Source organism: Astyanax mexicanus, chromosome 11, assembly GCF_023375975.1.
Source record: "Astyanax mexicanus isolate ESR-SI-001 chromosome 11, AstMex3_surface, whole genome shotgun sequence".
Taxonomy (NCBI): Eukaryota; Metazoa; Chordata; class Actinopteri; order Characiformes; family Acestrorhamphidae; genus Astyanax; species Astyanax mexicanus.
This window is the reverse complement of record NC_064418.1, coordinates 30,969,977-30,997,839: the sequence shown is the minus strand read 5'-3', so window position 1 is coordinate 30,997,839 and position 27,863 is coordinate 30,969,977. Positions and strand designations below refer to the sequence as shown.

Here is a 27,863-nt window from a genome sequence, read left to right as displayed (position 1 = left end):
GTACTTATTTATGTATGACCCTGCTTTAAGTGTGTGTCCATGTTAAAGTCTGATTAAAGTCTAAAATCTCTTTTGTCTGACAGTTTATTTCACTGTAATATGTAAGTGCAATGATTGCTAATAACAAAGGTGATCAGATACAGAGCAGCCTACTGACCTCAGTTCAGTTCCTCAACAGCCGCACAGAATGATGAATGATAGAGTGTTTCATGTAATGCTCACTCTACCATTTACCAATGATCCTTATTTTGCGCTGAGGGGAAACCCAGCACTATAGGTGACAACCCAGATCAGAAGACGTTTGTCTAAATATAACAAAATATGTCTAAATATCTGTTCCTACTACCCTGTTTCTTAAAAGAGAATTATTATTTTAATTCATTTATACATTCAAAGTAAATTATTAGAATGTTCATTTCATACTCATCCTTTTGAAGATTTATTAGTACTTATGTTAATTATTTATGCACTACAGTGAAAAACACACTGGGTTCACGCTCTAAAACCATCAAACCTGACTGGATTGGAGATGTTTTGTAAAGAAGAATGGTTCAAAATACCTTCAACCTGAAGCCAAACTCTCATTGGAAGCTATAGGAAGTGTTTGGAGGCTGTTATTTTTGCAAAAGGAGGATCTACTAAATATTGATGTAATTTTTTTGTTGGGGTGCCCAAATTTATGCACGTGCCTAATTTTAACAAAATATTTTCTATGATTCCTATAAACTTTATTTCGCTTCTCAAATATCACTGTGTTCATCTGTTATATGATATATTTAACTGAAATTGCTTATCTGAACATCCAATGATTTATAGATATTTATTTAAGAAAAATCCTGAAACTTTTCAGGGGTGCCCAAACTTGTCCTATTATTTGTTCAATGTAGCAGTTCAAAAACAATATACTTATTTTTACTGAGACATGTTTAGTTTCTTAGTACTATATTAGTACTTAATTACACCTCAATTGCAAATCAGCCAGATAAATGTACATTATGACAATTATTTATGCACTACAGTGATAAACACACTGGGTATTGTATATACCCATTGTATTATATACACATAATAGGTAGTATGATTTATCCTTACTTCAGATTTTGTACCACATAAACTCACTGTGCAAAATTGTATTACATTTTATAGGCTGAACTGAATCTAGTGCAAACCTGAGCTTTTTACTGCCAATGTCAGAGAATATACTCAATTTAAAAGTCGATGTGTGACAATATAACTGTTTGCAAAGCCAAGTCTGGACAGGCTGAATTGATATGTAATGGATCCTGACCCCAGTAAAAGTATGAGAGCATGAGAGCAATCAACAGAGAATTTGTTCAGCACATTACTTGGGCTGTTTGCTGGCTCTCTTTATTTACCAACCACTCAATGTTGTATCAACCATGAACACTAAAGCTGTTTGATTTGGCATTATCCAGTGTAGGCCACACATGTCAGTGACGCAATACTCAGTGAATCATAATCCACTTTAATTAAAGGTGATATCAGGAGCTACCTTTGAAGGCATGTCTATCCTTTCCTGTAACTTGCTTTTAGTTGCTTCTGAATTACGTTTATTAGCAAACAGTCAAAAATAGGCCATTGTAGATTAGAGACATGTCATCGTAAATGTTTTCAGGAGCTTTATTTCATTCTTATGGTGTAGGTGTGTGTGTTTACCTCTGTAGAAGCCGATGAAACCCTCGTATCGTAGCACTTTCTTTGCACAGTCAAAGCTGTTCTTGTACATGAGCTCTCCCACAAACGAGCCAGTGGACCTCTGGTTCTGCATGCGTGTCTTCACCAGGTCTATGGGGTACACAGCTGTGGCACCCGTGGCTATAAGAGACGGCAGGAATTAATCAGTGCCTGAACTTTAAACCTCATTTGCCAGACACACAAGCGTTAACCCGCACATGATTTTTTCCCCCACAGAACTCATGGAGACACACAGGACAGTTCACCTACAAGTTACCATAAACAAATCTAGCATACATGACATTTTTTTTAAATCAGAAGAAAAATATGTTTTTAATAAACACCATATGGATAAAATTAATAATTGGGACACCTACACATTATATCTACAGGACTTTCATGACACCCCTTAAAAATCCATAGGCATTAGTGTGGAGTTGGTCCCCCTTTACAGCTTTAACTGAAGTCCAAAAAGCATTTGTGGCTTTTATATGCAATCAGCACACAGTGACTTGGCCCTAGACCCCAAATATCATCTAATAGGCCCATCATAATAATCAGTTCTTTCTGACAATATATTTTCTCAGAAACTACTATGATTAATCATATCTTTGTCATTTTTAGAATAGAACAGAATTTAATTTTCCTATTTTTTACCATTTTTCCGTATTTTTCACACTATAAAATGCACCCGATTATAAGGTGCACTATCAATAAACAGCTATTTTCTGGTCTATTTTCATAAATAAGGCGGACCAGATTATAAGGCGCATTATGCAACACTAGTAAAGAACAAGGTGTCGCCATGTTTTTCTTCTAATTCAGCAAGACCTGTAAAGCTAGGCTAAGTTAAGTAAACAAAACTGTAATTCTTAAAAAAAAACGTTTTTCTATCAAACAAGCGCTGGATGTTAATCTACACAGATTTCTCTCCTGAAAATTGTTCACTTATGTTTATTTTCAGTATGCTTAAATTTCCAGATTTCCACTAAGGCTGGATGCAGCAGCATTAGCATTAGCAGCTATCCGCTAGTATACAGTTAGTAGCTAATGCTGCCTGACAGTGCTAAACTGAGGAACCCTAAATGTTCGAGTAACCCAGGGAAATATTAGCTAGCAGTTTGTCCCATGTAGCTTGTTTTAACATGGTAAACGTCCAGATTAAAGTCTGATGTACCTCTGAACAGTGAAAGAGTTAGCGCTTAGCACTGGTTAGCAGGTAATGTGCCAAATAATACTCACGTCTGAACAGCAAAAAAGCTAGCACATAGCGGCTAATGCTAATACTGCTTCAGACTCAGTGCTGGAGGACTAAACTGAAACTCTTGTATAACTCTGTACTTTAGCGGAGTAGCTTTACTGCTCCTTACAACCTTAACAGCACACTGTCCCAGTCTATTAGTAATATATTTCAACAGAGATGATAAAAGCTGTGGTTGTTAAAGTGAAAATTAAAGTAGCTGGATACATATAGTAACTTAGTCCCCACAATTAGAGGACAACACTGTACAAATACACACAAAACAAATCAAATCCTTGGGTCTCACCAATTAATCCACATACACACACGAATGAAATGAAAAATCTGTTCTGCCTGTAATACCCATTCAGTGCTAGATTTAACTGCCATTGTTTTTGCTGTTTTCTTCTTGCATGCTGTAGATACCTGAATACACTGCATGTGCTGAAAACAGTCATTAGGCTCAGACTGTGTGATGCCTGCCAGCGACAACTCCAATTCCCACAGACGCTCTGTGTGTGTGTGTGTGTATGACTGGACCATGAGAGAAAGAATGTGTGAGAAAGATGAGTATGTGTACATACACGAGAGCCTGGTCACATGGTTAAGCTTGTACACACAGATCAAGCAAAATATTATGACCACTTCCTTGTTTCTACACCTAGAATTTCTTCAACTCCAATGAGCATATAGGACACCTTGAAGTTCTATATTTATAGATTGTAGTCCTTATGTTTCTCTACAGACTTAATTATCATCTTTTCCCCCTGTTCTTTAATGATCAGGACCCCACAGGACCACCACAAGGACTACCCTCTGTAATTATTGAACTATAGAGTGCTCATATACGATCAGTGGAGCTGAGATGATATGCTTGGTTGGTCTATGTATTATAATAATTGCTGTGATAAAAAAAAAATGCTTAAAAATGGCAAAAAAATTCCTTCTTCAGTTCAGTGTAAAAAGAATGAATTTTTATGCTACATGTTGTGTGGTATCAGTTCAGCAGCAGGTTGCCAGAAATGCACATCGCAGCCTCAAAAGCTTGTCATGTCTTGTCTCAACTTCAAAGCACAGGTAAGGGCTGCACCTCTCAAACATGCATAGAGAGTGTGAGAGGAGTAAACACATAGATGGAAGGAGACATGCCACAAAAGAGTAAAATATGATAAGGTTTTCTTGTTTTAATTGTACAAGTTTCCAGGAAACTCAGCAGCAAAAAAAAGGCTTTTTATTGAAATAAAAACTCACATTTGCATAAATTCAGCCTATTTTGACTACAGACTTTTAGCAACATCTGCTGAATTTATAAGGTAGGTTTCAATCCAGGCTGTTTTCTGAATTAGAACAGAATCTCTCATGCATTCCATCTAAACTTGGATGTCGGGATTTCCAAGTTCCACACAGGTACTTTCAACAACATCACCCTGAGTTCAGAAAAAAAGAAGGATTCAACAGTAGTAAAAACAGCAGTATTATACAGTTTATTAGCACGTCTATCTGTTATGGTGTCATTAAACTACTCGTACACACAATGCTTTTCTGAGCTCTGTCTGCGGATATGTTTCCATCATGTTTTGATGTGTAAAATAACTGTATAATGTATTATCACTGCCTTTGCTAACAATGCAAATTTGGAATAATGCTTACAAAACTAACCTAGAACATACAAAATGAGATATACAGCTCTGGAAAAAATTAAGAGAACTTGTTTTCTATGCATTATTTAAAGTCTCAAAGCACAGCATCTTTTTTTGTCATTTCAGCCATTTCTCATTTTCTGCAACTAAATGCTCTTAATGACAATATTTTTATTTGGAATTTTGGGAAAAATGTTGTCCGTAGTTTATAGAATAAAACTACAATGTTTATTTTACTCAAACTTATACCTATAAATAGCACAATCAGAGAAACTGATTCAGAAACTAAAATGGTCTCCTAATTTTTCCAGAGCTGTATAGTGGGTTGAATTCTCAGATGTTAGGGACAGTGAATACAGCACAGTTTTGGACACATCTATAATGAAAGTGGTGAAAGCACAAGCACTGAAACAACAACAGGGCAGACACTGTGTAGCAAAGTGCAGCTACCGGTACATATCACACCCTTTTAAAGCACTGTATGACTTGTAATCTACAATATATATGATCCTATTACTGTTGCTAAACTAATGTAATCAATACTTTAACTAGAAAGATCATGATTTAATTGGCACTTCCCATTTTGATGCATTGGTGCAGATGCATTTTTGACAACATTTTGCAAAGCTCAAGGCAGATTTTGACTTAAAACTTGATGGTGGTGGTTAGAGTACTTTAGGACAGCTTGTTGAGTTTGGGCTGAACTCAAAAAGGAAGTTATAATGACTGTGACTACAATGAAACAACGTTAAATGTATAACAGTCATGCCTGACATATTCCAGATTTTTTTTTATTTTAAAGACCAATATTATTCCCGCTTAGATCATATAGCATAATATATAGGCACGGACACACAATGCTAGTATTACATATTACTACCTCTGACAGCTAATATAGCCATTTAGCCAGTACAATCAGTGTCAGTCAGCATATCTACAGTTATGGCAGTGTATTACATACTATACTGGTTCCCCCATTCTGCTGAGTATATGAATTGACATTTCATTCATTAAGAGTTATGATCCTTTTTTTTCTAGCTAAAGTTACTGTTTGACAATTGACTTTATTATTATAGTAATTCACAAGGCCTTGGCCTAAAGCATTAGCAATGCAAGCATAAGCAGAGAAAGTGTGTGAGTGTGTGCATGTGTGTGTGTGTGTGTGTGATAGAGAGAAAAAGAGTGTGTGTGTGAAGACAGACAGTACGATTCTTTCAAAACTCCCAGTAGGAACATTGAGCTGCACAAGCCAGCGTGTGTAGTCTATTGTGTGCATGTGTGTGCGTACGGGGGTGCGTATGTGCATGAGCCTAGTGTGTGTGTGTGCCATTATGTCAGTGGTCTCGTTGTATCAGTTCCTCCTTCGTAATTATTCCGAGATTCCTCCACAATTCCGGAAGATTTGTGTCATTCCGGAACCCTGCCCTGCAAAGACAGCCTGGAGCCACAGATCAGCCAATAGGTTCAATAAGCAGTCCAGGGGCCTCCCTATGTCAGTGTGCCCAGCTCGAGTTACTCCTCAGCAGGCCAAGCATGGACGTCACTCACCTCCCGCGATGGAGCCCAACGTGAAGCGGTACGCAGACTCCGCAGCCTGGAGCCAGACTGGCCGTGAAGCGTCTGTGTGCTATAGAGAGAGAGAGAGAGATAGAGTGAGTGAGAGTATAGAACACTGAAGAAGACAGGAGGGAGGGGATGAATGAATTGAGCTTTATAAAACTCAATCGTCAACCAGATACTGTGCAGACAGAAGAGCACTATAAAGCGGTTGACAGCAGAGGAAAGATGTGGAATGTGCTGTAGGCGCCTCATATCTTATCCTGCTCTTTCTCTCTTGTTCATGTGAAGATGAGGTTCTGTCTGAATATGGTCACAGAAGAGAGTTCTAGAGTCATAAAAAGGCGTACAGTGATTCTCCTGATTCTTACCCATCACTCAAATCATCCTCTAGTGATACTGGGCCCAATCTCTCCTTCTCCCAACAGTTTCTCACTTCATTTCTCTCACTTTCCCCCGAGATTTTTTGTCTCACTAACTCTAAATCTCTCTCATACTCCCTCTATCTCTTTCTCCCTATTTTCCGACCCATTCTAACTTTTTCTTTTTTCTTTATTGCAATCATCTGATCTCGCTATCACCCAGTTTCTGATAAAATGTTCCTCAATCTCTCTTTCTCACAAATGTCTCTCTCATATCTCTTAATCTCTCTTTTCGTCAGTTTCTTTTCTTATTATCAGCCAAACTCTCTTTGTCTTTATTTTCCTTATCTTTCCTGCTCTCTTTAATCTTTCTCATTCTTTCTCCCTTGATTTCTTAATTTCTTAGTTTCTTAATTGTAAATCTCCTGTCTTTTTTCCTCTATTTTGTTATTTTTCTTTTTTCTCACTTTTTCTCACACTTTCACTCTTTTCCCAAGTTTATTAATTGCAAATCTCCTGATCTCGCTTCTCTTCCTTTTTGTTATTTTTCTTTGTTCTCACTTTTTCTCACACTTTATCATTTTTTCCCAATCTTTCTTCCTACAGAGGAAGAGGAAGAGAAGCTTCTTCCTCACTCTCCCCCTGATTTATTTCTCACTTTTATCCCAGTTTCTTTTTTACTCTCTCCAGGTATATTTCTCTTGAATCCCTTATTCTATTTGCTTTCTCGTTATCCCCAATCTCACATTATCTCTCTTTCTACACAAGTTTCTTCCTCTTTCCCACTCTCTCCGAAATCTCTCTTTTTTAAATCTAATCTTAGTTTCTCTCTCTCTTACCCTCTCTCAATTTTATTTTATCCCACTGTAGCTCCTTTTCCTATTTCTCTTCAGTTCCTGAGGAGAGCTACCTCTACCTCTCTCACCCATTCTTCTCTGTTCTCAGTTTCTCTGTCTCTCTCTCTTTTCTGTCTTTCTCACTCTCCTCCTTTTTTTTTCTCCTTGAGGCTATATGTTAGAAGTGTGTGTTCACTGTGATCCACAGAATATGATTACTCCAGTGAGATTCTGTTTTCTGATGAGTATCTACATGAGTTATGAAGGTCTGTTTGAGTAATCTCTCTCTCTCTCTCTCTCTCTTTCTCTCTCTCTCTCTCTCTCTCTCTCTCTCTTTTTCTCAGACACACAGCTGTTTTTACTGTAGGGCAGAATGCTAACGAGGCTGCACTCTGATCAAAGAGTTAGTGCAATTACCCCGACTTCCACCCGAGGAGGCCTGAGAACACCACAACTGTGTGAGCGTGCACGTGAATGTCTGTGTATGTGTGTGTGCATGTGTGTGTGTGTGTTGTGTTGTAGACCTCCAGCAGTGAAGACGGAGAGCCTGACCACAGCCCCTTGTGTGTCTATGTGCATATAGATTAGGCCTCACCTCATTCCCTCTAACTTTCTGGTGCTGTCCATCTCTCCTCATCTTTCTTTCTCTGTTTGTGTGATTCTGTTCTTTCTGTGCACTTTGTTTCCCCAAACCTGCTCCCCTTTTTTCCCTTTCACGAATAATCCAGCTCTTCACTTTCAGGTGGAGCAGACCTTGCATAAGGATCTCCACACAATGAGGCTTCAGAAAGCCCAGCGCTGATAAAAGCACCTATTAAAGATTCTCAGATGTGTGTGTGAGAGAGTGTGTGAGCGTGTGTAGGTGTGTGTGTGATATGCGTCCACGCAGACTGAGGGTGACAAGCTTTTACTGCAGGAAATTGGGGATAATACACTCTCCAATTAGTTTTACGTAATGCAAGACCACAAAGAAGAAAAAGTCTCCCTGCTAATTCCGTTATGGAGAGAGTGTGTGTAATTTTCACTCTAATAAGAAGGTGGTTACGTTATTACGGAGCGAAAAAGCACAGAGATTAAAGCGTGCTCTCGATCTGCATCCAGGACCAGAGCACAAAGAGAGGAAACTGCGGAAGAGTGAGAGACTTACCTGCCTCTGCACTTCAGCAAGGTGATACGGCAGAGCGCCTTCCTCCAGAGGAGCTATTCTCTCTATATCAGCCAGATTCAAACGACTGCACAGAGACAGAGATAGAGAGTAAATGGGAATGAGAGATTAGCCCAGATAAAGAGAGAACAGTAGAGAGAAAAGAAAGTTAGTTAGAAAAGACAGCATTAGATAGAAAAAATAGAATAATCAGTCCAGTATAAAAAGAGAAACACCAATATAGAGAAGGAGAAATCAGCAGAGCAGTACAAAGAGAGATCATCCCATTGAAAAAAGAGGACAGCAATATAGAGAGAAATGAAGACAGAGCATAAAGAGAGAATTAGACAGACAGAACAGGAGAGTATTAGAGTAGCAGATGCATAACAGTTAAAGAAAAAAAAATAAGAAAGAGCAGTGGAGAGAGAAATAGACAGCAAAAGTGAGTGAGAGAAAGAGAGAGCAAGAAAGAGTAGGATGTAGAACAATAGAAATATAATACAATAATAGTAAACATTTTCAGAAAGAAAGAAAGAAAGAAAGAAAGACAACCATATAAACACAAAGAAAATGTGGAGATCAGAAGAGAAAGAAATTAACAGTGATCAACAGAGGGGATGAGAGTGAGAGAGAGAAAAAAGAAAGAAAGAGAAACAGTAATTAGCAGAAATAAAAGGAGATATACAGTGGTGAAAGGGCAGTAAAAAAGATAAGAGAGAGAGAGAGAGAGAGAGAGAGAGAGAAAAAAAAAAACAGCAGAAGACAGAGAGAAAGTATACAGCAATATAATAGAGTAAGAAAATTGGCTCCAAAGAGAAAATAAGAAAGAGGAGTCAAACCAGAGAAAGAGAACGAGTGAGAGATGACAAGGAGATGACAATATAGAAAAATGAGAAAGAGAGGTCAGAAAATAAGAATAAATAAAAGAAAGTAAAGTGAGAGAATATAAGAGAAAGATGAGATAGCATCATGAAAGAGATAATTAGAGCAGCAGAAAAAAAAGGAGAAAGTAGTGGAAAAGAAAAAAAAAGACAAAGAGACAGCAATAGAGGGTAGATATCAGCACAGTTACAAAGATAAAGAGATACAACAATATAAAGACAGAGAGGGAATGTAAGGAGATCAGTAGAGAAAGACAGAAAGCAAGAGAGATCAGCAGAAGGATGAAAGTGAGAGAGAAAAAATAGTGATATAGCAGAAGAGAAAGAGAGAATGTGATCAGAAGTGATGAAAAAGATATACATTAGTAAAAGAGCAGCAAAAATAGAACAGAGAGAGAGAGAGATAATTTGAGATTGAAGCACAGCGATAGAGAAAGAGACAGATAAGAAAGAGAAAGGAAGAAACAGTAGAAGAGATAAACTATATGGACAAAAGTATTGGGACAAGTATTGTAACTGTTTCTATTGACCAAGGAAGGTCTTCTTCAACACTGCCTGGCTAAAAAAAATCGCCACATGGATGTAACTAAGTAAATGATGTGGGGTTGATGCTGCAGTTGGTCAGGTCTAGGTTCAACAATAGTATGTGCTTATAGAATGAGTTCAGCTGACTACCTGAATATACTGAATGAAAATAATTTGTAAACAAACAATTATATTTTATATTGAGCTTATAGTCAAAGTGCAAAACACAAAAAAACAGTAATAGGGCTATGCATTACACTGCACGGTACTGCAAATCAAGTGCGTAAATACGGACAAGTAGAGTGTGCACTGCGCACTTGTGCAAAACAGTTTGATTTGTTACTTTGCTATAGCTTTATATAAAATAAAAATAACATAAACAGACCATTTTCTTGAGTGGTGGGAAATCTCGGGCTGATGCAGCCCGAGTTCGGGTCGGGCCTTGGGTTAGGTAGGGTTCGGGCAGAGAATCTAAGCTCTAGTGTGTGTGTGCCTTTGCACATCTGTATCAGTAATGGGCACAAGAGTGGTGACAAGCATTTGAACATATTGTGTAGACAGAGAAAAGAAGAGAGAGAAAGCAAGAGAGTAAAAGGTAGAAAAAGAGAGATCAGCAGGGTTAGGGGATGCCAGGAAAGCTTCACTTCAGTGAAGTAAGAACACCAAACGTGCTGAAACCCTCCCAGCAGCATGAAGTCACATTTTCCATAAGCTTTTTTACAACACCGTAACACCGAGTTACTGCGGGCCTGCACACACAGACAGGTAAACAAAGCTGGCCACGTGCCTGCAACACACACTTATAAACCCCCCCAACCACACACACACACAGAAAGCCTCCATCAGAAAGCCAGGGCGAGAGACACTGAGCGTTCTCCAGCACGCGCCGCAGGCACTGTTGCGGCTCCCCCTCGCTCTCCTTTCCCCTATAAATCAAGCAGTGGAGCCACTGTTGTTACAGAAAACTGGCAATAATGCTAAATTTACGAGCTATAAACAGGCCTGTAATGTTTTAATGGCATTTATATGTTCTATCAGCAGGGCCTGTTTTGGAGAAATGCGTTAGGTAGGTTAGATCACTGGGTCACGCTTAAATGTCAGCGCTCATGCACAGCTCCACACAGATGACACAGGTCTGCGGCAGGAGACCTTCTTCATGCACGCTGGATAACATTCCTCCGCGGAACAGCAGTCATATGAGACAAAACTCAACCAAACCACTACTTCCACAGTGATTACGACTTAACATAATAAATAATCCGCATAAAACAATGTCTGGGTAGCTGTTGCTGGGTTGCTGAATTTTGAACAAATAAATGTGCATTAAAAAGCACCAGGGCTACAGTTTAATGGCAGATTTATAGCAGGATAGAGTGGTTTGTTTGAGTTTGTCCACAGAATAGAAGCTCAGCATGTGGTTACCCTGAGTGAGCGTGGAGGCCAGAGAGCTGGTACAGGATGTCTACCTCCATAGGAGTGATCTGACCAAACTTGTTGGCAGCATTAACAAATTCCTCTGGGCAGATTGGAGGAGAGGAAAAATATCACATAATCAGACATGCTTACATAACTGTCCGATAAACCATTGTATAATTAAGGGTACTTTTCCATCTACCATGCAGTTTTTCTTCATAAAGGTGGAACAGAAATGAGAAGCAACATTTTCTATTAAAATATATACAGCTCTAGAAAAAATAAGAGACCACTTCAGTTTATGAATCAGTTTCTCTGATTTTGCTATTTATAGGTATATGTTTGAGTAAAATGAACCCCAAATAATGCAAAGAAAACAAGTTTATATTCATAATGTTTGAAGAGGTCAGAAATCAATATTTGGTGGAATAATCCAGGTTTTTAATCACAGTTTCATGCATCTTGGCATGTTCACCTCCACCAGTCACCACTGCTTTTGGATAACTTTATACCACTCCTGATGCAAATTTCAAGCAGTTCAGCTTGGTTTGATGGCTTGTGATCATCCATCTTCCTCTTGATTTTGATTCTAGAGGTTTTCCAGAGCTGTATGTATAACATAAATGAGTACTTTAGTGGTTTAACTTTATAGTACAGAATGGTACCTTCTAGCATGATTAAAATACCAAGAGTTTGCAGATCAATGTGATAAATGTGGTACTTTGAAGAATCTAAAGTATAAAACATATTCTGTTTTTTTTTTAACACTTTTAGTCCACAAAATAATTCCATGTGTTCCTGTAGAGATTTAATGTTTTCAATATTAAATTTACAATCCACAAAATCATAAAAAAGAAAGAAAACAAAAGGAGTGCCCAAACCTTTTGTTACTGTATATTTTAAAGAATTATTATTTTTTACATGGTGTTACAAAAGGTGTTTCACTGAGCAATGCCATAGAGCAACAACTTTTGGTTCTAGATAGAACAATTTAGACAAAGTTTGGAAAGTAAAAAAACAAGGTGTCTTACATAATCTTGGATATTTGTTTGATTGCAGACAGTATAAAACAAAGATATTTAATGTTTTTTCTGCTAATTTGTTAATATACATCCATTTGCTTTTCAGGCCTCCAACAAAAAGCTTGGACAGGCAGTTTAGGACTAGATTTAATTTGATTTGAACAGATGATGTCAACAGGTGACTGTAATCGTGATTTGGAACAAGAGCAGTATCCATAAAAGGCTGAGAAACAAGGATGGGCAAAGGGTCACCAGCTGGAGAACAAACGCATAAAAAATATTGAAAAAACATGTTCCTCAAAGAAAGTTTGGAGGAGATTTGCATTTTTCTTCATCTGCAGTGCATAATATTATTACATTATTTAAATGATCACTCAGACACTTGTGATCTACAATTTCTTAAGAACAGTCATTTAACAATAGTTAACAATAGCACTGTCAAGCACTAAGGTACAGTACAAAGTTACATTCACAAATTCCACCTAAATCTTTACTGTACAAAAGGCTCAATCAAAGCTTTACGTTAATGTAGTCAAAATCATCTGGGATGGACCATCAAACAGATAATTTTATTAAGTGACACCCATACATTTTAAACAATACAAAACCATATGCTGCACACATTACATCTGTCACCAGTAGAGAATGTGTCTGGAACTTATAACTGAAAAATGTGACAATTATAACTTCTAAATGTTAAACACCTTAAAACATGTTTGCAAGAAGAATTGGACAAAACAAGCATTTAAGAAAGTGTTAAATGCCTTACTGTCCCAAATTATTTTGTTCTTTCCTGGCTATTTTTGGCATTGCTCAAATAACCCTTTGTAGCACCTTAATTTTTATAAATGCAGATTAGTTTTTATTGCAGACTCTACACAACCCATTTCAGATAACGTGTTTCTGTCTTGTGTCTGGCCTTGTTACATGCACATTCAAATTCTATTCAAACAAACTAAATCAGGAATCTGTAATCTGTAATATCAGCCCTCTCTAAACTCCCTGCAGAGGGGGGCTGACTGGGGTAGGTACCTTTGGTGACGAGTGTGTCCTTGTGCGTGCCGGCTATTGTGCTGTAGATCTTACGAATGAGCTCCATGTTGTTGAGGAGGGAGTTGAAGGCGTTGAAATACGAGAAGCTGACCACGTGTGTGGTGCCTCCACCCACAACCTGCGTACCAAAGAGGCGGTACTCAATTGATTTAAAAAATATACTAGTTTGTGTCAAATGTGTTTATGAATACAACATAAAAAAACAATATGATTTAAAAAGTTAGTGGTCCACTACATTTTCCAGAAGTCCAGAAGGTTTGATCTCTCTGGAGGACTCTCAGGCAGCATTTGCCAGACAGTAATCAAACAAACACTGCTGAAAAGAAAAAGGAAATCAGCAGACTACTTTTTGGAACGAATATTCAGAACATCCTCAGAGTATCCTTGAGTTCAAGACAAGTCCAAGATGAAATGCTACAGCAAATCAAGATCGAGGAAATGCAGAGCCTAAAAGTTGCCAAGAGCAAGTCAACACCAAGATCATAAAAAGCCCTCTTAACTACTTTCAGTCCAAATTTGTGTTTTAAAAAGTGAGGTATACCTTCATATGTTTGAATGGGGAGAGACTGAAATACTGGAAACTGAAGGTCAGATTTCCGTTTCAGAAACATTTTTTAAATCTCTGATAAAACCGTATAAAACATCATGAAGAGTTTGTGGTGTTTGACTCAATAATGCAAAAAAAAAAAAGATTTTTCGGTTTGTTATGTTGTGGTAGGCATCTGGTGTCTGTTTAGCAACCACCTTAGACACCTCAGCAACCAGCTAACCATAGCAATCACCTGGGATACAATACCATTGTTTAGGAACACCACAGCACCTAACTTGGATACCACAGCAACCACTAAGAAACCACTTAACAACCACCAACACCACATGAACACTACAGACACCACCTAGCAACCACTTACCATCATAGAAACTACCTGAAACACTACAGACAGCACCTAGCAACAACTTAAAAACTCCAGCAGCCAGCTACCAACACCAGGTAACCACCTAGAATACCATAGCAACAGTCAGTCTAGCAACTGCATAGAAGTGGAACCACTTTTTTAGTTTGATTTGTCTTTTTTTTCTGCACATTTTAAAAGCATCCTTGAACCTTGAAATGTCTGATTTTTGTGTGTTCATTCTGTGTACTCTGGCCCTCAGAATATGGGTGTTTACTGGAGGAAATGTGCCTGGTGTGCACTTCCCTTAAGGGTTTAGAGGCGTAAGACTCACTGAGACAAGGTTCTCCTCTACGAACGGCGTTAGCACATGGTGGCGAATGGTGGCCATGATGTCACTGAAGTCTAGAGCTGAGATCATCCCGCTGTTCTTCTTGTCTTTCTGAACAAAGGCCTGGCGGGCATGCTCCAACTGCAGCTCCTACAGTGGAGTGGAGACAGACAAAAAAACATGCATGTAAGACCTAAATGCTTTACTGAATTGATCGTCAATCGGTATTTGACATTATTCATGTTCGTAGGTTTACTCTGTCATAGTGAAGGTCAGCACATTTATTGTCAGACGTAAAAAATCATAATACTGGGACTTGGGGGCTCAGAGCGGTCTTTCTCTCTCCCCACATCACACAGGGTGATATTGATCAGCACAAGACTTCTGTGAGCTGTTGTATAAAAAGTTGCTGCGCTTTCCTTTGAGTGCACTGTGATGCTATTCGGCAATGCTGCATCAGCAGAGCAAGAGGCGGTGGCTGACTTTAAATGTATTGTCGAAGGCATGTGTTAGTCTTCACCCTGGTGTTGGGGCACCACTAGTGATAGGGGGAGTCCTAATATGTGGGTTGATTAATGTGTAAATTAGGGAAAAAATGGAAGAAAATAATAATAATGGGACTTTTTTACTTAAAGTATTGCAATATACTGCAACATATTGAATTGTAACCCCTGCTTTGTCATACATATTATATTCTTATCAATGCACATCCCTAGACACTATATGCTCAAACTTGTACAGTGAGACAGAGAAACAGAAAAATGCATGCAGGACCTTCAACTTCATACTGAATTGAGTGTCAGTCTGTATTTGACATTATTCATGTTCATAGGGTTACATAAGTCATTTGTACTGAAAGTCAGCACATTTAACTGTCATTTATAATACATAATGATGGGAATGACTGATATTTCTTTTCTTTTCTTTTGTTAATCAACAACACTTTTAAAAACGTGAGTTGAATGAATGAAAGATTTTATTTGTGCTTCAATACATCATACAGAATCCTCGACCTGAACTATATGATGTCATGATGAGTCAGTGTATTTTTTCTCACACTTTTTACTAATCAAGGTAACTTCAGTTTCAATGACGACCACAGCATTTTTTCTATGTGTGTGTGTATTTCTGTGTGTCCACTTCTCCTATGTGTGGGTGTGTTTAATGAAAACCACATCAGGTGTAGTCTGATCCTGTGCTGTGTGCCCTGGAGAGGAGGCAGGTGTTTCCGGAGCACGGAGCCATGATTCAGCCGGACAGCCCTGCAATCAGACACATGAGCTGAGGGGGAGGGGGGTGCAGAAGAGGGTCGAACCAGGAGTCAGCAAGGCTGTCAAAAGTGATCAGATACTACCACAGCAGCCCCTCTGATCTCCATAACTCAACATGCCATCACACTGCAACTGCAGACGTCTCTTCTCCAAGTTCCTCCTCTCACAGCACATCTGACGGACAGAGGAAACGCCCGGACTCTAAATCACAACTTTCAGACAAAAGAGGAACCTATCTTCTCAGCTTCACTTCTGGAGTTATATGCTTTTTTGTATCTCTTATTTATGTAGACGCAACTTCTCTATCAGCACCTTTACTTGAATTGACGTTTTTACGCTGTATCTTTGTTCATACAGTGTGTGTTTTCCTTTTATCATTTACTGCCTATTCAGGGTTCTTGCACCATTTAAAAAGTCAATTGTAATGCTTTTTAAGACCTTTTCAGACCTCAATAAATATAATTTAAGACCCAAAAATGTAGTCATAACTTCTGTAGTTCTGTCCCCAGTAATGCTAGCTAACATTTCGCTGACATTAGTATGTTAACTAACTCGCCGCTAATGTGAGCTAGCTCTCTGCTAACCATGGTTCTATCCCTGGTAATGTTCTTGCACCATTTTAAAAGTAAAATTTAATGCTTTTTAAGACCTTTTTGAGACCTCAATAAATATAATTTAAGACCCAAAAATGTAGTCATAATTTCTTTAGTTCTCTCCTCGGTAACGTTAGATAACTTTCCACTAACATTCGTATGTTAACTAACTTGCCGCTAATGTTAGCTAGCTCTTTACTAACCTTAGTTCTATCCCTGGTAAAGTTAGCTAGCTCGTTTAAGCTAGCCAAAGTTAGTATGTTTGCTAGTTTGCTGCTAATGTTAGTTAGCTTGCTGCTAATGTTAGAATGTTAGCTAACGTGCCGCTAATGTTAGCTAGCTTTACGCCAACCCTCGTTTTATCCCTGGTAATGTTAGCTAGCTCGTTTAAGCTAGCCAAAGTTAGTATGTTAGCTAGTTTTGACCCCAACACTAGGAGGATAAAGTTATTTCAGCCTTTTATCATTTTCTGCAAATAAATGCTATTAATGAAAATATTTTTATTTGGAATTTGGGAGAAATGTTGACTGTATTTTATAAAATAAAACAACAATGTTAATTTTACTCAAACATATATCTATAATACCTATACCTATAAAACATATACCTATCAGAGTAACTGATTCAGAAAATTAAGTGGTCTCTTAATTTTTACCAGAGCTGTATGTGGTAACACTGTATATTGTTAGAGGACAGTAAGTAAACATACACACACTGAGGACAGTATTAACAAAATTTAAATAAAAATATTAACCTAGAGAAGCAAAATTACATTGATTAAAGGTTCAAATTTCATTTCATTTTTTATAGAAGCTGCACCCACTGCTGACACAGATGTGCAAATGCACACACAGCTTTCCCTGGACAATAGAGACAGTTACTCCAACAAAAGCAGGACAAACCTATTTTAATAACCCTGATTTTAGAAGAAACAATGAATAAGCAGATGTCTCAATACTTTTGTCCACATAGTGTAGGTTGCTAGTCAATTTCTCATATGTTTCATGCATGGAGATTCTTCAGCCTCCACAAGATGGCAGGGTGAAAACATGCAGTCTGCAGTAAGTTAGTGGTGGCTGCCAGCTGTGGTCTGTGTTGTGTGTCTGTGTTTTATACACACCTGGAGGAACTGAGTGAACTCTAAGTAGCTGAGGCGTTTTTTGCGGTCCTGGCCGAAGTGCAGGTGGATGAATTCACAGTTCCAGTTGAAGGGGATGTGATGGTGCACTGTGGTCTGACTGAAGATATCTCGTACATTTTCTGTAACAAAGAAACATAACCAGCAACCATCAATAAAGGAATACACTTTTTAAAATAAAGGTACTTTAATGTTTGTTTGTTTTTTCAAGTGATGCCATATAATATTTTTGCCATAGAAGAGCTATGGACATATTTGTAATAAAACCTTGTTTATGATTAATATTTGGTTTAATTTAAACCAAAATAGCATGTGTGAAAAGGTGCCATTAACTTAAAATCAGCAGTATGGCCACGAAAAAAAGTGTATACATTTGACATAAAGCCATATCATTGAGCCATCTCTATTACAGACATGGTTATTTTATATGTTTCTGTATTGTACAGCTCTGAAAAAAATAAGAGACCACTTAAAAATTATGAGTTTCTTTGATTTTACCAAATTGAAAACCTCTGGAATATAATCAAGAGGAAGATGGATGATCACAAGCCATCAAACAAAATTGAACAGCTTCAATTTTTGCACCAGGAGTGGTATAAAGTTATCCAAAAGCAGTGTGTAAGACTGGTGGAGGAGAACATGCCAAGATGCATGAAAACTGTGATTAAAACCCAGGTTTATTCCACCAAATATTGATTTCTGAACTCTTAAAACTTTTGAATTTAATAAATCATAAGTAATTTAGTAATCATTAGTAATACATACCAAAAGAAATATCACCAGTTCCAGTCTTATCGAATAGCTGAAAGGCAACAATGAAGAGGGCATCCGGCACACATAGTACTGATTCAAAGGCGAGAAACTCCTGGAAAGAGATCAGTCTGTTTGGACGAGAAAAAAAGAGCACAGACATCTGAAAAAGACAGAAAGATCCTTGAACTTTTCATATGTGGAAATTAGTACTAACAAATGTTTTCAGATAGACCGTTTACACTATGATTTACAATATTATAGACAGTTACTATTCATATTGCAGGAACTGTACTGGCACAGTTGCGATAGAGGTAATTTTGTTTAATAGTTTTAGAATAGGCAAACATTTTTGCTTAAGTGGCCATTAACATGAGTTGGATCAAGATCCAACTCCAATTAACAAGAGTGTTTATGGCGGACTGAAAACAACAGAGCAGACAGAGCTGACTGACTATGACTATGACATAATATACTGCCTCAGTGAGAAGATTAGAGCCCAGAATAGAATAGAATAGCAGGGGCAATTACTGCTAGCAATAAGATATTAAAGAGACATAAAGCTGTGAGATCTATAAGCTAAGCTGAAAAAAAAAAATATATATATATAAACATATATATCTATATATGTATATCTATATCTATATCTATATCTATATATATATATATATATATATATATATATATATATATATATATATATATATATTAGGTTAAGGAGCCTTAGATGCTTAGGAAAAAGACAGCCAATTAAATTACTCTTTGCTATTATGATAACTACAAATAATAACCAAAAGTTGTTCAGGTTGTTTAAAAGATTCAGATATGATCAACATACTTCAGAAAAAAATAAAATATGAGGATTTGTAATTGCTAATGCACTTATGATATAAATACTGTTTCTTACCCATCTTTAGTGGTGTCGGCGACTCCAGCTATGAGTTGTACAGTTTTGGGATTATGGTTGGGTTGAGTGTGAAGTCCCAGATAATTCTGCACAAAATCTTTAGGAGTCATGTAATGTTCCCCATCCTCCACCACACTCGCGTGCTGCAGGACCAAACAGATAAAAGCATCTTAAAGCCTCAATCAGCTACAGTTTATACAAAGTTCCCAAAGAGCTTAACATGTTTATGCTGTCCAAATCCTTTGCCCTGTAAATAAGCTCCAGATCAATCTGTGTGAGTTTGAGAGAAACCTGTTATTAATTATTAATAGTACAATATGCCAATCAGGTTTACAAATACAGATTCTACACTGACATGTCTAATGGAATGTGCTGCATCTGGCTCCCACTATTAGGTCTTGCTCGTATTCTGATCGTTCAAATCACCTGGTCGTCAGCACACTGGCAATTTTCAGACTTACTTACGTAATAAACACCTCAAAACAGTGGGCTTCATGATGAATTTATGTGTCTTACATCCATGTCTTACATTTCAAAATTGTAATTATTCCTGCATTGTAGAATAATACTAAAATCATCCAAACTATGTAGAAAAATATATAGAACTATTTACTTAACAATGTTGTATTGAACAAACCAGAATATGTTTTATATTCAAGATTCATCAAAGTAGGCACCTCCTGCTTAGATTACAGCTTTGCACACTCTTGGCTGGATTTTCTCAGTCAGCTTTATAAGGTAGAGTCACCTGGAATGGCTTTCAGTTAACAACTGTGTTGAACTGTGTCAAGAATTAATTACTTGAATTTCTTTCTCTCCTCTGAATGTGTGAGAGCATCAGTTGAAGTAAAGTTGGTATACAGTGAATATCCCTATTTGAGTATTGGTCTAATCCATATTATGGCAAGGACTACTCAACTAAGTATAGAAAAAAATACTTATGTATAGAAAAATGTCTGGATTTTTTTAAGACTGTATCCTTAAGCGCAGTCGCAAAAACCAACTCTCAATAGGTCGCCCCAGGAAAGGAAGACCATATTAAGACCATACATGATAAATTCAACAGAGTCACCAGGCTCAGAAACCCAAAGCTAACAGCTCCTTAGATAAGAGCACCTAAATGCCTTACAGAGTATTAACGCTTTTACATTTACTACATGATTCCTTATTTAATCCTTCATATTCTGGATGACTTCAGTATTAATTTATGTAGGAAATAAATTAATAAAAAAACATTGAATGGGAAGGTGTGGCAAACTTTTGACTGGTGATGTCTGTATATAAACAGATATAAATATCTAAATAGATAGACACTTTTTACTTGTTGATGTATCTTCAACATCAAATTATAATTCTAAAAACCTGTAATTTACATACTGTAAAAGAAGACATAATGAAACACAGAAACGTACTAAAAAGACCTAGAAACTTTGAAAGTTGATTAAAATTGATGGGTAATTATTAATAACATTCATTTGTTAAAAAAAAATAACACACACACATACACAAACAGAGCTGCATCTTATTTAATGTCTTAAATGCGTAAAAGCACTGAATGCTAAAGCAGACCATTTAAAATATGAACATTTTCCTCTCCTGAAATAACAGTACATCTGGTAGCTCTGACAGTTGAGGGAAATTAAATGATCTACAGACAAACATTTGTTTACTTTCTCTATAAAGGCTTCAATGAAATACGGTGTAAAATCAGCAGCAATCTGTCCTTTTGTATCACTGTTCTCACAGCTATTATATAGCCACTCTATGCCTCATTGGAACAGTGATTGCTGGAAACTGTGGCTGCTTTTCAGCTGCGTTTCTCTCTCTCTCTGTGAGAACATCAATGTAATTGATTTATGTTTCTCTCTCTAAATCCAGTGTATACTTTGTTTGAAGTGCATCAATATTTTCACACTTATCATGGATTTCATTGACGGCTGACAAGTTCAAAGTGCACAATCAAAACTTTCGGTTCCATTTTCTCCCACTATTCAGCGTAGAGCTCATATTCAGCATCAAATGTTTCATCTTCAAATCATCTTTTAGCTGAAGTTTAATAAAATTTTGCCTGTTTGTGCTGAGAAGAATGAAGGACAGCCTGCTTCTTTGGACCTGCCAGCAAATTGTGTCTGAGGTTCCAGTAAAGTTACAGCAACTGAATGCATCTGGAGACATGTTCAGAATGCTAGTGAAATGTTTATAACATTGGAAAAGATGCAAAAGTGGGGAAAAGTCAGTGACTTCTGCAGTAATATAAGTAATATAGTATTGCCAAAATGGATCTTTATCAAAGAAATAAAAAAAAAGCTGGCAGATGATCATAAGAACTATTTGACGCCAATATCCTTTTATATGAAAAGGTATACAATATGCTAGGCTTATCCACAATATTACATTCTCTTTATGCAATTGTTCAGAAATCTGAGAGAAAATGTGTTTGTAAAGGGGACTCAAATAAGTTCAATAAATTTGGAAAACTCTAAAAATGAGGCCTAATGATGAGAAAACTGTTTGTTGGGTGGTGCGTTGGTTGGTTAGTGAGCAGATATGCAGACAGACAAAACGATACACTAGTGCTGGGCGATATGGGAAAAATCATATATCACGATATGGAATTTTTTACATTACGATAACGATATATATCATGATATATCACATCTGAGTATGTTTTTAGTTATTCTTCAAAAATATGACAAAATAATATCATTGCTTAGTTTTTTTCAAACTTTATTTCAAAGTGACATTAAACCCAACTTTCACAAATGAGAATTACTACCTTTTAGTGCAGCAATTTATATGTATCAAATAAAAACAGATGAGGTAAATGCAGTAGTTAATTTTTTCAAAATTATACAGGTATTTAATTTGAGTTATCAAAATAAACTCAATTAACATTTTTTTAAGTGTCCTTCAAATAGCGTAAAACAGCATCTAGTTTTTTTGCGAAGATTAATTTATTATCACTTATATAAACCGAGTTCATGCAAAGTAACCACGCCAATACATTTCATCGTAGCCTACTTTATATATTTGCATGAATAATTGATGAAATTACTGTAGAAACGATAGGGATGATAGAAGGTAAGTAGCACGATAGACACTTTTCTATCGTCCCCATAATATTTATCGACATATCGCACAGCACTACGATAAACAGAGGGAAATAAAGACAGATTAATAGGTTCTCTGTTACATAATTAAAGAAAACAAGGATCTATACAGCTATAAACTTATACAATGAATATATGAGCGGCTACAGATCCAGTTATTGCTAATTAATAAACATGATATATATAGGTTATTTAAATGAATTAATAGATCAGTATAGATCCAATACAAGTTAGGGGAAAAAATGTATTGATCATAGTGTTCTTCAGTTATAAACGTTATTCAAGCATGGGCTACTGTAACACTCCTTACTTCCACATAGTTGTACAATTCTGTGGCAAAAAGATCTCCACAGTTTTGCTAATTTGCATGTAGGGGATAAAAGATGTTGTTCAAAATGTGCAACAGTTAAGTTTAGGGCTGTGCAATTAATTTAAACCAACATTCAGAACCTATAGTTGACGTCCATTGTTATGTTTATTCAAGTATTGTGCCCTTATATACAGCTCTGGAAAAACTTAAGAGCACACATCAGTTTCTGAATCAGTTTCTCTGATTTTGATATGTATAGGTGTATGTTTGAGTAAAATGAACATTGTTGTTTTATTCTATAAACTACAGACAACATTTGTCCCAAATTTTAAATAAAAATATTGTCATTTAGAGCATTTATTTGCAGAAAATGAGAAATGGCTGAAATAACAAAAAAGACGCAGACCTTTCAGACCTCAAATAATACAAAGAAAACAAGTTCATATTAATAAAGTTTTAAGAATTCAGAAATCATCATTTGGTGGAATAATCCTGGTTTTTAATCACTTAATCACAGTTTTCATGCATCTTTGCATGTTCTCCTCCACCAATTTTACACACTGCTTTTGGATAACTTTATGAAAAATTCAAGCAGTTCAGCTTGGTTTGATGGTTTCTTCTTTTTTATTTTTATATTACAGAGGTTTTCAATTTGGTAAAATAAAAGAAACTCATACTTTTTAACTGGTCTCTTATTTTATTCCAGAGCTATATATTTTAATAAGTTCATTTGGGTATTATAAAGGTCATATCTCCAAATACTAGTTTCTGATGTGATGCTACATTTCTATAGACAGCCTGTTTGTTACATGCAGTTTATTCGGTTGTCCAGGTGCTTCCCTAAGACATATGTGATATATTCAGTATATAATCATAGCAGTGCCTTTGGATTATATTTATCTCTTTGAACTGTGTGGTTGTAGAGTTGTTAAACCACCTTAAACTAAATCCAAGTAGTGATTTCTGGATTCTGTTTATTGTTGTTTCCCAATGCACCAGTATACAGTAAAATATAGTCACTACATATATTTTATAGTATTATGCTGTACAAGTACTGTATATCATCTGTTCATAGTACTGCTGGAGATAATCACATAAAAGGTCAAGGCAGCTCGAGCTGGATCAGAAAATTCAGGTTGCACTGACAGTGATGGGTGCCTCTTTGACATGTGTCTAAAATGCACACACACACACACACACACACACTCTCTCTTTCTGTCCATCACTCTTCCTCTTGTAACACACAAACACACACACACACACACACACACAATGCTCCACACTCTACAGCTAATGCTTGTGGGGAAAGCATTAATTCCAATCAATTTATTAACAGCTTCACCATATAATTGAGCGCAAGTTCAGCTGTGGTAAGCCTAAAGTACTTCATCATCAAATCAAGCACGTAGTTAGCACTGAGTGAAATAGTACTCTTGCTTTCAGTGGCTCCTTTACACATTATAGCAGACTTCATTTCTGAGAGCTACTTAATTATTTTGTGTGACGAGGGTGGTATTAAAATCATAGTTCTGTCAATTATAGATTTGATCGCTGTCGAGCAAGGTTAACTGTGCAGCCATGTGTGGAGAGTGAGAGAGAAAGAGTTAGAGAGAGAGAGAAAGAGAAAGAGAGAGCGAGCAGCTTTTAAATGTTGCTAGGTTAAATTGTGAACCACTCACTTTGAGAGTTGTCGAAGAGCTTCCTAGCTTCTGACACTTTCACATTACATCAGCAGCCATTGTGCCTTTATAGACGTTAAAGGCAAACAGGTACATAGAACAACAAGGAATTTAGTGCTAAATATCCCAAGTGTAATAAAATGCCCCGCATTGCAATTTGCATGCTTGTTGACCAATTGCCTTGTTGGGAAAACAAGAGAGCGAAGCAAATGTCAGAGGTCAGGAGGAGCGGAGAAAGGGCAGATACCAGGGAGAAGGGGAGAGACAGAATTAGTCCAAGCAGGCGTTTGACCTTTCATCTCGTGCCATGGACCTCAGCCAGCTCTGACACACAACCTCCTCTAAGACCCCTTTACTCACACAGAGCTAGCAAGCAGTGTGCAAGGCTAGGAGAACATGTAACATGTAAAAAACTTAGCTTTCTTTAAACCCTGCATGTACAACAAATCCATATTTCATTAATTCTTCACCTTCAGCACCACACCGCTGTCACCATGTACATTAATTTCAGAAATTCAAATATTACAATATTAAAATAGAACCCAATAGGACTCCACAAAATATGCTATACTATTCTGTTAGCAAATTACATTTAACATTTTACATCTTCACACTGAGAACTATGTAATCGTTGCAATTTACATTAGTTTCACAAATGTAACTCCACAAAACATAAAATAACATAGTGTACTTTCATAACTACACTATATAAACATTGTAACATTTTACATCCGTTTTACATCAGTTTTAAAAGAACCCTGTATGGGTTATATTTATTAACTAATTCATGAATCTAGAGTTTAAGGTGTAAATCACTGCACCTGTGATTGTGTTAAGTGCCTGCACACAGTAAACACAATTCAACTACTGTCAAAAGATCAATTAGAAAACCAAGGAAAGTGAATTACTGTAATGTCCTGAACAATGTTAATATAGACAGACAGTTGTCACTGTATCTTTGCAGCACAGGTATTTCAACACACCATGACAAAATCAAGACGTTAAAAAGGACAGGGTCTACAAGGAATGTAGGAAGGAAGGAAGGAAGGCAGGAAGGAAGGAAGTAAAGCAAAGGAAATCTGTTACTATACTACATTACTTATATATTTGTGTATCTTATCTGAAATATTTTTTTTATTTTACCTATACCTTTTTACTTTAACTCCACTACAATTTGAAGTCTGATAGATTACGTTTTACTCCTGTACCATGATGTCAAAGCTGTCATTATGTTTGGATTATGTGTGCAAAAATCAAAACATATCAAAATAAAAGAAGCACCGCCAACTACATTTTTGAGTAAGCCTATGTCTACATAAATTATTAAATGTATGGAATATGTAGATGGAATATAGAAAAAGCAATTTATACTCATTGATCGTTTTTTTATATATAGTTTGCCCTAAGTGTTCTGTTTTTGTTATACTTTTAACAGACTTCAGGATTAGAGCTATTCAATTGCAGAGGCACACAAGTTACAAATACTAATAGAACACATAAAAATTGTACAATAAAGGAGCCATACATACTGGTGCTTTTACCTTGTTACAAAACTACATTTAAAGGCAAATACGTTTGCACTTTTACTCAAGTCTATCTGGAAAACTTTTTCTTTTAATTAATGTTTTACCTTGCATATCTCTACTTTAACTCAGGTAAAATGCTTAAACAGTTTGCCCACTGCTGCCACAGATAATGACAATGGCAATACATTATTAAAGGAAGGCTCTTACCTTCAGGAATATTTCCTTCAGCTCATTGGGGTCAGCTCGCTTGGTGGACTGCACCTGCACACATGTGCAACAGGTAATGTAAGGTATTCATTTATCAATAGGTTCTTTATTACATAATTAAAAAACAAGGACATGTACAGCTATAAACTTATATAATTAACATATGAGCGGCTATAGATCCAGCAATTGCTAATTAATAAACACAGTAGGATATTCAAGGTATGTTTATGTTTATACTATGCATTTATTTACTGCAGCTTGAAGGAATGAGTCTGTGCAAGAAACTCGACATTAAGGCTACAGAATAGGACATAACAATAAAACAATAACATTTCACATAAAAGCTGCTGCATTATCCGAAACAGATATTCTCTCTCTCTCTCTCTCTCTCGGTCTCTCTCTCTCTCTCTCTCTTTTTCTAGCCTGCCACCGGCTTCTAGGCTTTTTAAGCTTGAGCGCAGGAATGCTGCGACTCTGACCGCTATCACTGTTTTAAACAACTTAAAACTATCTGAACGAGAAACGCCAGCTAATACTGGAGTCTAATGATCTCAGAAAAGCGTAATATTGGCAGAGTCACCTTGACCGCCATGCTGGGACTGACGTCACGCCGAGTAGCCCACGCGCCCTGCTCGCCGGCTGACGGAGACTGAAGAAGACAACAACTTACTACAGCTGCTACTATCACTGCTCCAATACACTCACACACGCGCCTGTGTGTGTGTGTGTGTGCTGAACTGCTGTCCTAGCAGGTTATAAACAAAGCAGAGTCACATACGAAGAAAATACGCATTTAGAGCTGTAAAATATTACAATATTTCATTGTTTAGTAATACATTCAGTTATTGTCAAATATCCAACCCTACAAAAAACTTATTTCAGAGAGATATTACCAAGCCCCCTCCCCACAACTTCAACCACAGCCATTTATTTATTTATTTATTTGTTTGTTTGTTTATTTGTTTATTTATTAACATTCCCTCCACTATAACCTTCCCATCACTACAATAAATACATATAAATAAATAAAACATGATATTTGGACACACCTTCTCATTTAATGTGTTTTCTTTATTTTCATGACTATTTACATTGTAGATTCTCATTGAAGGCATCAAACCTATGAATCAACACATGTGGAGTTATGTACTTGACAGAATATTATATATATATATATATATATATATATATATATATATATATATATATATATATATATATATATATTACACCTACAGATAATGACAATGATTAAAAGTACAGTACTGTGTTATGTTATTTTCTTATAAGATCAGTTTGATCACTTGATTCACTCAATGATTGGCCGCTTTATCAAACCCAGAGACAGTGCAGAGCATCTACCACTCTGGCAGTGATAAAGTGGGTTTAGAAAGATTCATTACATTTTTATAATTGTATCAATGATGCAGTACACAAAAATATATCATAGTAACTTATGGAAATTATGTAGAACAGATGGAAGTAGGGGAAAAATAATTATTCTAATACTCCAGTAGAGTTAAGAGACAGCATTTTAGTACTTAACTAGAGTAGGAAAGTAGTTCTACTTTGTTATTATACATCTCCGTGTATAGCATTATCTACACTAGTAAAATAATGTCACTTTAACTCACTCCAGATTTGTGCTTCGTTAAACTATTATAAATACCTGGGTCAACTACTAAACTCTAGTTGACATAACAAAACCTAATTTGATGAGTTGAGATAAACGAAAAAGGTAACTTAAAATTTATACTATGGCGTAAAAAGTAAAAAAAAA

The 27,863-nt window shown here is 36.6% G+C and overlaps 1 protein-coding gene across 2 annotated transcripts in view; it reads right to left on the bottom strand.

Annotated features, from left to right (window-relative positions):
* The window catches only part of LOC103036993 (calcium-binding mitochondrial carrier protein Aralar1), a 49,197-nt gene extending 22,424 nt beyond the window's left edge, over positions 1-26,773 (bottom strand). The window contains exons 1-11 of one of the 2 annotated variants that reach the window (XM_022680349.2): positions 26,664-26,773; positions 26,084-26,137; positions 19,252-19,394; positions 18,360-18,475; positions 17,577-17,716; positions 14,596-14,742; positions 13,348-13,486; positions 11,303-11,396; positions 8,478-8,562; positions 6,124-6,202; positions 1,678-1,836 (exon numbers count right to left, since the gene is read on the bottom strand). In XM_022680349.2, the coding sequence (XP_022536070.2) occupies positions 1,678-1,836; positions 6,124-6,202; positions 8,478-8,562; positions 11,303-11,396; positions 13,348-13,486; positions 14,596-14,742; positions 17,577-17,716; positions 18,360-18,475; positions 19,252-19,394; positions 26,084-26,137; positions 26,664-26,675 (1,168 nt within the window). In that variant the 5' untranslated portion in view covers positions 26,676-26,773. The remainder of the gene's footprint in view (positions 1-1,677; positions 1,837-6,123; positions 6,203-8,477; positions 8,563-11,302; positions 11,397-13,347; positions 13,487-14,595; positions 14,743-17,576; positions 17,717-18,359; positions 18,476-19,251; positions 19,395-26,083; positions 26,138-26,663) is intronic. The other variant, XM_022680350.2, reaches the window with a different exon arrangement.
* Between the last annotated feature and the right edge of the window lie 1,090 nt (positions 26,774-27,863).